We start from the raw sequence: 12,868 nt of genomic DNA, 5'->3' as shown, positions 1-12,868 counted from the left end.
GTGCTGCGCATTTTACGGAAGACTATCTACACGAGTTCAATGCCGGATTCAACCAGAAACTATTACTAAAACATGGAGCAGTTCCAACTTTAAAACCAGAGGCAGCAGTTGTTGGGCCACAACCTGTAAGATTTAATAATTTTAAATGTATTTGCATGTATAATTTCAGACGTAATGTTTTAGTTTTATCAAGGACGTAAACAAATGCCAACGCTGGCTTTAGTAGCCAGTTAGTTATGCTATTTCGTGTCTATGACAAACGCGTACAAACATTTTGGATCCTAATTTGTAATTATGTACTAATTTTGTAAATGTATTTTCCATGTATACTTTATGAAGTAATTTTTCATGTAATTACTCAGTCATGTATTCAGTTATATTAAATGTTTAATCAGGAGAAAACCGTATCTCAAAAGCTAACAAACAGCAGTAGCATTTTCAAGTAACAGCGTATCGAAATTCTTTGAGAGAATAATAATAAAAAAAAAGATTTACCATTCAGAAACGTTTTGTAAGAGCCATGTTTGCGGAGGTTCTGCTTGACTCTCTTCATTACCGCTTTCTGGGTCTGATTCTGGCTCAAACTGATACGGCAATATTGACACCATTATTTACAGTCGCCCGTAAAGGTAATGGGCGTGAAGTTTCCGGACAATGTGCAGTACGCAGTTTAGCCAATCACAACACACCGGCCCAACTAACCAATCTGAGCCCATTGCCTGTTTCTGAGGGAGTGGTTTCATAGAATCAGGAAGTCAACCGGTCGTTCAAATGACAGAGGAGAAAGCGGCTTACAATAAAGGTGAAATTTATGAAAAATAAGGCGTTTTTTAACAAACAAAACACAAAGACATGTTATATTGCACCCCATAAACACAATCAAGCTAAGAAAAAAGGCAGTAAACCACCCCTTTAAAAGAGACTGTATATAATGAGTCATATTAACAAAAACAATGCATCACATCTTACTAAACTTTTATTTCAGGAGCATACACATTGTATATTTAAAGTACCTTGAACTGCTCCAAGTCGAACACACGTATACATTTCGCCCTCTGTTGGAATTATAAAGTGCAAACTTCTCCCCACCACCTCTTAGGAAAAATAAAATAGTTTCCGATTCTGGAGGTAAACCAATCAATTTTTAACTCGTTTTAAAAAGAATCGTGATAGTTAGGTGAATCGATTTTTTTCTCCCACCCCTACTGTCTAGTATCATTTAAATATGGACATTCTATTAAAATGTTTCATACTCAAATTCTTACATAAATCACAAACTTGTTTTCTTTCCCTTTCAATAAATATGACTGAATAAGTCTTGTGTGACCTATTTGACATCTTGTATTAGGGTTGGGCGATGTCTACAAAAGTGGCATCGGACGATGTCTACAGTGAAACATCGCGATGTGGACGATGACACTTGGTGGGGGGGGGCAGTTAGGGGGTATGCCCGAGCCGTGAATCCATATTCAGAAAGCCACGGGAAACACATAAACAGAGTAAGGAGATATGACTGAGGATGATGGCAAATAGTTTGCAGATCCTCAGCACCACTGACAAACTTGTAAAATGTGTGGCAAGTACTGCCGCTCCATAGTATAAACAGAGTAACCCGTGCGATCGCGAATGTGAAAGTGAAACTAAAAAGCAATCGTGCATTCAAAAGCAGTTTCAATGCCAGGCATAATAGCGGCTCCCTGATGCTCGCAATTATATACAGTATAATATACCCAGTGATATAACGGCGAGAGAAAGTATTGAAATATGTATTTTCCTCCCATCTCGTATTTATTCCGTAATACACGTAATTTTATTTCCTAACACGGTATTGGGATGCGGCGGATTGCGGGGAGTGAGGGGGTGTTTCACGATGTCAGCTCAACATCTCGATGTCTAACAGTCTATCGTCTATCAGCCCAACCCAATCTCGTATACACTAGTGGTCGACTGATATGGGTTTTTTTTGACAGCCGATGCCGATATCCTTGGAAAGCAGGGTGGCTGATATAAAGCGGATATAATTTTATTTTAATTAATATTCAAATGGATTAAAATATAAGTGTGCAAAATAAACATACTTCTACTTTAGAAGACAAAGTATTTTTCACAAATAAATAAATATTTAATAAAAATATATTTAAAAAGGGAGTAAACAGTGTAACCAACTGGGAATCATATTTTTTCAAATAAAGCCAAGGTAACACTCATTTTACATACAGAACAGTGAAAATGACTTGAATATGACAGTGGGCAAATGCATAAAGAGCAGCATAAAGTTTGTTAATAGCACGGACCGACCGTCACGCAGAGAACACGTGATCGTGCAGGATACAAACGCAGAAGATCTCACAGCTGGATTCAACTAAGTCTGCAAGGTTTGTGAAATTAAACGTGCATTATTCATTCAAAGATTTGTGATATAAATGCGTATTTGCTGAATGCTGATGGCAAACGAGAAAGTATTATAATGTTTGCCTTTCTATTACTAATAATATTAAAGCAATCATTATAATACTTTTTGTATACATTTTAATTCCTTTGTTTAACAGTTCTATCTGATTATTAGACAGACTTCAATCCGTATTAGACAGAACTGAATGACAACAGCAAACTAGAGGGAGAACGAGAGCCGTTATCCCGCCTCGAACACATCGGCCAAACAGAAAAACTTATCGGCATTGGCGATATATCGTCGACCACTAGTATACGCAACCTGGTCACATCTATTTTCAAAATATTAACAGTTAATTCCTTGATTTAGTACTGGGTTAGCTGAGAAATTGATCTCTTTGAAATCATGTAAAAAAAAAAAAATGGTACCAACACCAAACCTTTGAAAGGTAGTGTAAATCACAGATTTTTTTAATTGATTTCAAGGAACATACAGTTCTGTCACTCACCCTGTAAAGCATACGCAGCCAACTCCACTGCTGTGTCGAATGGGCACTCTAACCTGGAACAAACAAGGTGATCACATTGTATTTAGACAAAGTCATCCGAAATTTAAGAATTATAAAAAAGTGGACTTATTTCAAAGCACTTCATTACAGTGAGACATTTCTCGCAAATTGCGTCAGATCAGGTTTTTGCAACAATACATCCAAACAACTTTTTTGGGGCTCACTGTATGTTTATGAATTAAGTTGTGTCAATGTAGACAACACATTGCTCAAAAACACATTTCATGTAAGCCAACCTTAAATAAATAAGCAGACAAATAACATTAATGTTTAATATTCAAGACAATTCAAAATAACCACTTACTTGCCACTAAGAATATCCTGTTTTAACTGTAGTACAAAAAGGTATCTACAAGAGATAATGAAGATGAAAGAAGTGAGTTAAACGGTTGCGTGAATATTAGTAGATTGGTAATGGTATAAACAGGATGTACCTTGTTAGCTCCTCGTGTAAGTTGTTGGGCTCTGAGGAGTAAAATTTTACTCTCATATGGAGGCAATATGGTGGTCCAACTAAAGCAAGGAAAAAAGGCGGAGAACATAAAAGATATGGTCAACAAAGCAAAATTCCTTACTAGAAATTACATTTATAGTATACAAGTGCACAGCTTGTGAAGTAAAAAATTATTACTAACGATTGCAGAATAGAAATGGAATTTCAGAAAGAACGTCATGCAAGCAATGAAATACAGAGAGTTTCCATGCATGGTCCATCATTACCTGCCCTTCACAGTCATAGTAATGCATTAACCTTATACAAACAGCTATTTTTGAGAGCACTAAGGAAAAATGTAGCACTGTTCCCAAGACTTGTGAGCTGCCTACCTAGATAACACAATGCAAAGCAGCCCACGAGGTTTGGAACAGAGCTTGAGTGCATTGTATCAGGCCTTAAAGTTACTCACCAAACAAACCAGTCCAAAACAACATCCACCAAGAAGTGAGTTCAGTGATAAGAACAACAGCATTTTACTTACTTTTGACTTGCTTTTTGATGCTTTTGGTGACATCAAGCCAGTGCTGCAAATGTAAGAAAATTAAACATGTCACGTTTGGGGATGTGGAGAACCTGAAGTTTGCTGCATTTAAAATGACAAATATTAACCTCATGAAGTCCTTTTGATGTTTTTATTCAAGACATTACTACTTTTAACAACATATCTGGCTAAAAATAAATACAATTTTAAAAATTCACTTTGGCTGGTGGGCAAAAAGCGTTTTCATACTCTGGTTTGAAAACACTAGAAAATTCTGTCTCGTCTATTGAGCTGGGCCGCTCTAACGGGGTGATGCATGAACAATGTGGAGGGAGGGAGGAAGGGTGGAGGCACTCATGCTGATGGAAGAATAGAGTGTCTCGATCTCTCCCACACATTCCTCACACGCTCATCCCTCCCTCTTTCACGTAAGACTCTGCACTAGCTTGAGCTCTGTCTGCTGCTCTTTGCAGATTCAATATTTTATCACTCTTAAAGGTACATAGCTGTCAATAAAGAATTTATCAGAATGTGCGTACTGAAGTTCTTTTTAATAAGTTGAACAGAAGTTATTAAATGATGATTGTTACTGGAAAATCATCAGAAAATTTAAAGCAAATGACACTACAAAGGAAAATGAAAAAAAAGAGAGATGTGATTGAGAAAAAGCTCCTGATTTTTACTGACTGTGCAGTAACAATGCATCTACAATGCAAGCGGGGGAATGCACCAAAACTAGAACAATTTAGGTAGGCATGCATCCAAACAGCCAGGAATTCTGGGAGTTGTGTTTGATTCAAACCACATCATGAAGTCTACCCAGTCATGAGGATTGACATAACATCAGGTCGAGAGTGCATGTTTCAACTCTCTTTGACTCCCCTGCAAATTTGCTCTGTGAAATGCTGTAGTACTACTTATTTGCATGTAGCTTTAGAGATTATTTTTTAACAAAGCTTTCTACAACGTATGTTCACTGGAGATTACGACAGAAGCGTTCTAGTTTAATCATGATGCAACCATACACACTAGAAGTGAGCAAGTGTTGACTATTTGAGCATAGCAGGCCCATGCAGATCAAATCAGCTGACATATCAAAGCACATCTTGCATACGCTATCTAGAAATCCTTTTGCTCTTACCGGCACTTGGGCTGAATCCATGAAGCGCAGGCCAAAGTAATCCTTCTCGACAACGTCAAGGTGATACATGATCTGTTCAAACAGCTCTGCACCTTTGGCTTTTTTCTGCAGAGAAAGAGAGAGAGAACATGATTTAAATCCTAACAGTCCACTGCTTCACATGTGCAGCTTTTAAACTGATATTAAGCAAGTAATATTACGCAAACTTCATTCTTGTTTATAACCAAGAACGTGTATTAGAACTGCATGTACTGGCTTGCAATAGCACTGACACAGCAGGTCAGTGGATAAGGTCTTGGCCAAGCAGGCCAATCTAGTTTTGACTAAAACCATGTCTCCGTTCCAAACATCTAAAGCGAAACCTTCAGATCTTTAGAATCAGTTCAAAGTGTGTGCGCGTGTGTTTTAAAGCCAGCAAGTCACAGTCTAGCGTTGCAACTAAGGAAGCCCCTGACCCACGACCACCAAAGACAAACAAAAAGTGGCATAGTCAAACATTTCACAAGTTTGGACTTAAGCGAGCGAGTGATCAATGTTAATAGTAGAGGCGATTAACTAAGGGGTCATTTCATGGACTGTCTGATGTAAATCAAAGCGAGTTAAAAAGTTTCAATTTCTAGTTTTCAGAAGATCCAAGACAAACAAACCCCTTTATCTTTAGCATGCTTTATCTAGTACCCAAAGTAGTAGTTTATGGACAGGTACATCCATGCTAGCATCTCCATGTATGAAGCAAAGAGCGTTGACACACAACGTCTCACCCAACTGCTGCACTCAAAGCCGTAGCCCAGGCGAACAGCACCGGATGCTCACGCAGGCCCCAGTGAGTTGGCATAGTGTGCAAAGCATCCCAGCAAGCTGCAAGAATGCAGACAATGAGTCCATTGTGTGCTTGAGTGAACCCCATGCTCAGGACTCACATTGTTCAGCTGAGGTTTTCCAGGCTGCTAGGCCAACATTCAGCCTTTGGAGGCGCAGTTACATTCCTCAGTGTGCTTCCAGCAAGCAGGACAGAAAGTAACACTAGGTTTAATTGCTTGTTCTGAACCCACATCCACCACCCTATCTCAGTAGGTTTTATATTTTTTTTAGTTCAGAATAAAAAAAAATGACAAGTCAGTGGGTTGTATGCACAGATAATCTTAAAAACTAACCAAATGCAGTTCTCTGATGTTTTTAAATGTGTTTATCATGCTGAAATGTTTCGGTTAAGTTTCTAAATTCATCATCTTTAAAGAACTGGCACTTCAAATATCAGAGCAATGTTTTTCTAAAAGCACACTGTCAGCATGCTAAAACTCTGAGAAGAAAATCTGAGAAGTTGCACAAATAGGCTACGTTCACACTGTCAGATTTTGGGATTGACAACCACATTTACTTACAAGTGTGAGTCTCGAAATGTCTCCAATTCACACAGCAAATTACAGTAGCTTCTCAAATACTGTCTGTATGATCGTGCAATGTAAGTCAAGCCTGAATTCCTTACCAGTAACCATAGTGACCCTGACCAAGGTAGTATCCAAGATACCGACGTCCATAAAACTGAAAAGTCTTATCACTTTTTGACATGATAAGTGTTCGATAGAGCTGTGAGTCCATTCATCAAATCTTCATTAACCGACAGCGGCTTTTATATTTTGGTGGAGCATCTCCAGTGGAGAACATTGACTGGATGACAACCTTCAATAATAAAGCTCGTATACGCATCTCTGGAGGTTATGGAAACCAAACATGGAAAACCACAAAATACGGTAGGTGCAAGTTTATGCAGCAAAGCGTCTCTCTTGCACTGTATGACATGTCCGGTTCCTTTCACACAACGCGGGTTTTTCGAGAATGCGGTTGTGAGACCTGAAGATTAATGTCTGTGAATTTGATTGTAGAATGCAGTTGTCACTTCCTCAAACTAGAGGTCTTCACGGGTCCACTTGGGTCAGAAAGCCCGGGACCCGACCCGAGAGGGTTCGAGTCCAAAACTTCTACGAGTGCCTCGGACACAGGTCGGGTTCGGTATTAGCAGCCTCGGGTCTCGGGTAATTAAAATAAATGTGCTTTTCCCAAATGGACCCGATTAGACCCGAATTCTTTTAAACTTTCCCGGATGCGTAGCCTACTTGTGCGTTCATGTGAAGTTCATTTTTGAGAAAAGCACGTAAAAAAAACACTTTTGTAACCTCAAAAATCCATCTTATAGATAAGAGATCCACCAGGAAATCCACTAACTTCATTACGCTGCGTGTCAATGCAAGGCTTTTCTTTTTTTGTGTACAGAAGGCCTTCACCGGAAATGAGGTATAGCTAACGTTGCAGACAAAACTAGCAAATCCATGATTTATTAACCCATCGATTTAATTTTTTATAAAACGATCACGTTTACATTTCAATCCACTGGTTACAATTGAAAGCCAAACTCAGAAATAACATGTATCCAGCAGGCAGGCAAAAATATAAAGCAATAGGCTAATAAGTAAATAAACTGAATGAAAGTAATGGAGCAGTGGCCAAATCAGTCAGCAGGACCCCGGATTTTTCCGAACCGATGCGGGGCTGCAGGCTATGCACATGTCAATGCCGTTTACGTTCGGGTCCAGTTGGGTTCGAAAATAAATGCGGTCTGGTCGGACACGGATCTAATTTCATCGGGTCTGTTTCGGGTCGGGTTTGTCTTTTAAAAAAATTATTCATGCACGTCGGGTTCGGGTAAGAAGTGATTTGGGTCGGGCACGGATTTTAGGACCCGAGAAGACCTCTACATCAGACTACCTACTAAGAACTCCGATACAGGACTGACAACCATATTCTGTTGCTGTGTCAACATGGCTATATATTCTTTTTTTAAAGCACTTCTAACAAAATACTACAGCTTCATAAAAGTCAATAAGCTAGCCGATCTAAACATACCGGTTGGCCCAGCCCTAATGTGTGCTTCTCATCATTTGTGATATTGGGCTTTCCTGTTTAGGCTAGGCTTCACTCCTCAAGTGTGTCAAGCCAGGAAATTAAGTGAACTTGAATCCTCCACACAGGCCAGTGAAATAGCGATTCAGAATTTATGGGTATCAGGGGTGACTGTTTAAAAAGCTTTTCCTTGGAGATGCACCAGATGGTCATTGCATGTTTGTGCAGCTTGCGAACTGTAAAGATATTTATGTCTCTTTTCCAACTGCATAGTACTATATTGTTGCCTCTAGAGATGTACCATGGTTGATTTTCTGTACTCTGGTGCATAAATGGAGACCAGAAAAAAAAAAAAATCCTTAAAAACAACATCATAAATTGAAGTTAGTTCAGTTTCTCCACTGCTATTTTAAAAGTGTGTAGTGTAGAATTAATTCCCTGCCAAAAACCTCCTTTAGGTTGAGGTAGAATTGTTTCTTTTCTTTTCAGTTGTGATGTAGACTAGCATCTGCTCATTTGATGTCTTTGGTGGGGTTGTTTACTCTTGGTTATGCAGTTGGGAACTCATCCTCTAATTTATCAATCACCACTTGTTCAGTTTATGTTCATCATTCCCTTGTGTATAACACATCAGAGGGAATCTTTAAAACATCAAAATAGTGCCAGCTATCTACAATAAGAACAAAAGAAAAAGAAAGGCAGATTAAGATCTTAGAGTAAACTACTATGGCATGTGAATCTCCCTTGCATTGGTTGTTTCCTTGCCAAGCCTCAAACAGGCCATTAGTGATCTACAGTGACCAGCACAGAGACCAAACAGATCTTTATCAAACAAGAGGAACATAAACCAGTGCCCTCAGTAAACCACTAATATATATATTAGACTTACACTGCAGTGACAGTTAAATCAAAATGTAACAAATCTATGGATGCAAAACACAAAACAAATGCCTAAAATTGATGCCACAAAACAAATATATTTAAGCCTTTAATAAAATCTAACCTCAAGTGTGAATGTATACCATATAATCATTTGTAAACAGTTTTCTGTGCAGTTAATTGCCATTAATAATAATAATAATAATAATAATAATAATAATAATAATAGTCCAGATAAAAATATAGACAAGATAAAAAAATAAATAATAATAATAATAATAATAATAATATCACAGATGACAGAAGGTTTGGCTCATTTCATTCAGTTATCTGGTTCATTATCCACTCTTAGCTCTAGGAACTGAGAAATACACATTATCATTCAGACATAACATTATGGTCCATTTTACTAACTTGTTTCCCACTGTGATACAGTACTGACCATTAACAATACACCAGTGGTTCCCAGCATGGGGGCCAGGACCCACAAGGGGGCCTCCGCAAACTTACAGGGGGTCCCCAGAAAGTGTTAAATTATTTTAACAACCTTATTTAAAATCCTACTAAATAAAATAAAAACATAAAAATTGTGAGAACCACTGATGCAGAAAAGTAGATTGTGCAGGTTAATGGTCACTATGGTTATTTTAAAATATAGGTCAATAAACGTTGACAATACATTAAAAATGACAGCAGATACAATTCAAAGGAAACCGGTTAAATTTGTTATACAGTATATAATACAGATAGCATCTAAATGTGCACTTTAACACAAACAACACTAAAATATAATAATACATCAGTCAGTGGAAATACTGAACTTTTGTTAGGAATGAAGAGGAGAAATGCAAAACACTCATGAGTTCAACAACACACTCGGTCATACATCAAACCTAACACATTGAGGTGGAGGTCAAGGACATTCCTGACAAAGGCTCAACAACAGAGTAAATAGAGACATAACGAAGCTGAGGGATCAAGTCATTCACTGTCCACACAGGGAGTCCAATGGCCACATGCTACAAGAGGGATGATGGTATTACGGCTAATCAGTAAACAGAATGACAAGCATCTGGGTCAGATCTCTGAGACCTGGGCTTGAGGGCACACCCTGAGTCATCGTACAGTTTTACATGTCAGAGTCAAAGCTCAAGTAATGATGCAAAAAATACAACTTTTAAGCCAGGTAGATGAACTACATTAGGTAAAAAACACATGTAATCTTTGTCTAGTCTAATAGCATAACCTAGTCACCGCTTAAGGAAATGTATATTCACTATTAGCATTTAAAGTCACAATTAAAATTCACATTTAATGAAGCTTATTGGTGATTTAAAGCATATTATCATCCAGTGTAACTGAAAATAGGTTTTCAATTTAACATAAATCAGTACATAGTCTTATAATAGGTTATTATAACTTGCTGACCTGCAACAGAGCAACGAACAGGTGGTCACCCTATATAGTAAGAATATGGAGTTCATACTTGAAGAAGAAGAAGAAAAACATCAATTTCATTCAGAGGCACAAACTGAGAAAAATATGCAATTTGGTGCAGATACTCTAATTTATATGGCCAAAAAGTAAAAGAAAATTCTAAATGTTGAGTTTTTTTTACAGCATATCAGGCTACTTACATAAAATGTTAAATATCAGTTGTCACTTAATATTCCAGTAATATATTTTAGGTAAGATTATAACTAAAGGCTTAGTTTAAAACTCTGTAGTTTTAATTGTGGGGGGCAAGACATATAATGCAATGAAATGCAATACGTGTACAAATAAACTTTCCTCAAAAGCCTGTTGTATGTATCATATTTGATGTATGATTTTGAAAAATGATGTACGGATAGTCAAGTAGCCCAAGTTGTTTCAGTCCAGTTCATTTTCATCTTGAAATATAAATTTAGTTCTTATGTTTACTTAATAAAAAGGCCTTTTGCCTGCTAAAATAGAATGAACTATGAATCGGGGTCAAAAGGCATGTAGTAGATTGTGCGTAACAGGTTTTCCAGCAACGTTTTTATCATTTTGATAATTTCGAGGCCTTACAAATTCATGTATCATATATGATACAATGGCTTTATAGATTTAAGATGCATGCACTGGCAAAAAAGGCCAGCCTGAGAGCACCGTTTCTCATTTCACATGCAAAGACAGTGTTTACATTAAAATCAAAGGCATAACAGTAAAAACAGCATCAGGTTTTGGCACAAATACATTTTATTTTATGTGGGTTCTTGACTCATTAGTTCTAAGTAAAATAACTTCTTTGAAATAATTCCTAATCTCATCAGTTCAAGTCAAGGTGATTAAAAATGACAAAGTTGAAAGTAAAGACTTCTCATATTTGTCAAGTTAAAAGTGCTAAGCACATCTCTAGTCACCGCCAGAGATGTCTAGTTTCACAGTACTTTTCTCCCAGGATTATGCAATAAGAAAACAGCCTCAAACAGCAGTGAACAATGGAGAGCTCTCTGTCATACTGAAGTATCAACGTGACTCAGTAGGCACGTTTCTTTCAGAGCAGAGACTGAAAACTAATGCCTAGGATTCAACCTTGAGCTTTAATAAAAGGTCACCTTTTAAATTGTTTAAGTGTTCTTCTTGAGTCACACAATACAACCAAGCAAGAGCGTATCACAACAAGCACAAATGGCAAGAACTGACTAAACAGACTGGTTTATGAAAACCAGTCAATCAAACACGTACACTTGAATGTAAAATCAACTCACCGGCAATTCAACACTGACATCTGTGCCATCTAACAAAGACACTCGGCAGGTGATGATGGACTTGGCATCTCCAGCAGCAGGGATGTGTGTTGTGGCTCGCTGGGCTTCCCGGAGTCGAGTTTTCTCAGCATGTTTGCGGATGGACCGCCGGCCCAGAGTCCGGCGAAGGAAGCTCAGCATGTTCAGGAAGATTCCTTAGTCCAGTCTGGAAGAAAGAAACAATCTCAGTTACAAATTACAACTCACTGTAGTTCTTACTTATAACCACAGTTTAACTGTGGAATATATAATAAGATCATTATAAGTAGGCTACCTTATTTCTTTAAGAAAATTTTGTGCAGCATGTATAGTAACTATTATTTAACTGAAGCATCTGTAATAAGACCACAGTTAGGGAAAACGCAAAGGTTACGTCAAGACAACTATAATTTCCATTAAACAAACTGGTATTTATGAAAAATAACATGGTAAGATATTTAGAGACTCTAGATACAACTGCAGTTAACTAAAATTGCTACCTTCACTCTCACTAACTATAATTTCACTGTGGTAAATATTAATAATAGACAGTGGTCCGTTTAAAATATCGGTTGACAAAGCGTGCGCTGTTTAAGGTTAAGAGCAAAACTGTATCGAGAGACTGACTGAACTACACTGACACCTGTTTGCTCAAGAAAAAAGATGCGCACAATTTACATTTAACGGCGGACCGACCTAAAAATGGAGAGAAAAAAAGAGTTTATTTAATAACACAAATAGCTAGAAGTTACAATACGGCTGTAATATGGTTCCGATATTATCTATCGCGCCACCTCCACTTGTTGATCCTCAGACCGCAGACAAAAGCGATACTTACTGCAGACCGATTGACGTTCCGCCGATGAAAATGTCCTCTAGCCTCGGCCCTTATCAATAAACAACTTTGTGTTTTGAAATATCCATCTTCTACGCCGCAGTGTGGCCCATCCAGATGATGTGTTTGGAGGTAAACGTTACTGATATTCCTCCGGTCCGAAAGATTGTGGGGTGGCTGTTTTCCCTCAGGAAATGACGTCACGCAAATCCCTAAAAGTGGATTTACATTTAAAGGGCCGGTGCGGAGAGAAAATGGCCTCAATACTTTGTAACATTTAGTTACAACGTTATTAAACTTACATTTATTATCTTTTAAGAAACTACAAGCTATTGTGTGACATGTTAGAAAGCTGTATATCAGTTACTGAATAAAACTTTAGCTCAAAATCTAGTTTAACTTCACAATCCACTTTCATACACAAA

The 12,868-nt window shown here is 37.8% G+C and overlaps 1 protein-coding gene across 4 annotated transcripts in view; it reads right to left on the bottom strand.

Annotated features, from left to right (window-relative positions):
- Positions 1-12,645, bottom strand: part of LOC306877340 (band 4.1-like protein 5) — a 42,178-nt gene extending 29,533 nt beyond the window's left edge. For all 4 annotated transcript variants that reach the window (XM_079429059.1, XM_079429060.1, XM_079429062.1 and 1 more), the window contains exons 1-7: positions 12,447-12,645; positions 11,591-11,795; positions 5,079-5,183; positions 3,938-3,980; positions 3,395-3,473; positions 3,265-3,309; positions 2,901-2,953 (exon numbers count right to left, since the gene is read on the bottom strand). In XM_079429059.1, the coding sequence (XP_079285185.1) occupies positions 2,901-2,953; positions 3,265-3,309; positions 3,395-3,473; positions 3,938-3,980; positions 5,079-5,183; positions 11,591-11,770 (505 nt within the window). In that variant the 5' untranslated portion in view covers positions 11,771-11,795; positions 12,447-12,645. The remainder of the gene's footprint in view (positions 1-2,900; positions 2,954-3,264; positions 3,310-3,394; positions 3,474-3,937; positions 3,981-5,078; positions 5,184-11,590; positions 11,796-12,446) is intronic.
- Between the last annotated feature and the right edge of the window lie 223 nt (positions 12,646-12,868).

This window comes from Barbus barbus (genome assembly GCF_936440315.1).
Source record: "Barbus barbus genome assembly, chromosome: 11".
NCBI classification, from domain to species: Eukaryota; Metazoa; Chordata; class Actinopteri; order Cypriniformes; family Cyprinidae; genus Barbus; species Barbus barbus.
This window is presented reverse-complemented; position numbering and strand designations above follow the sequence as displayed.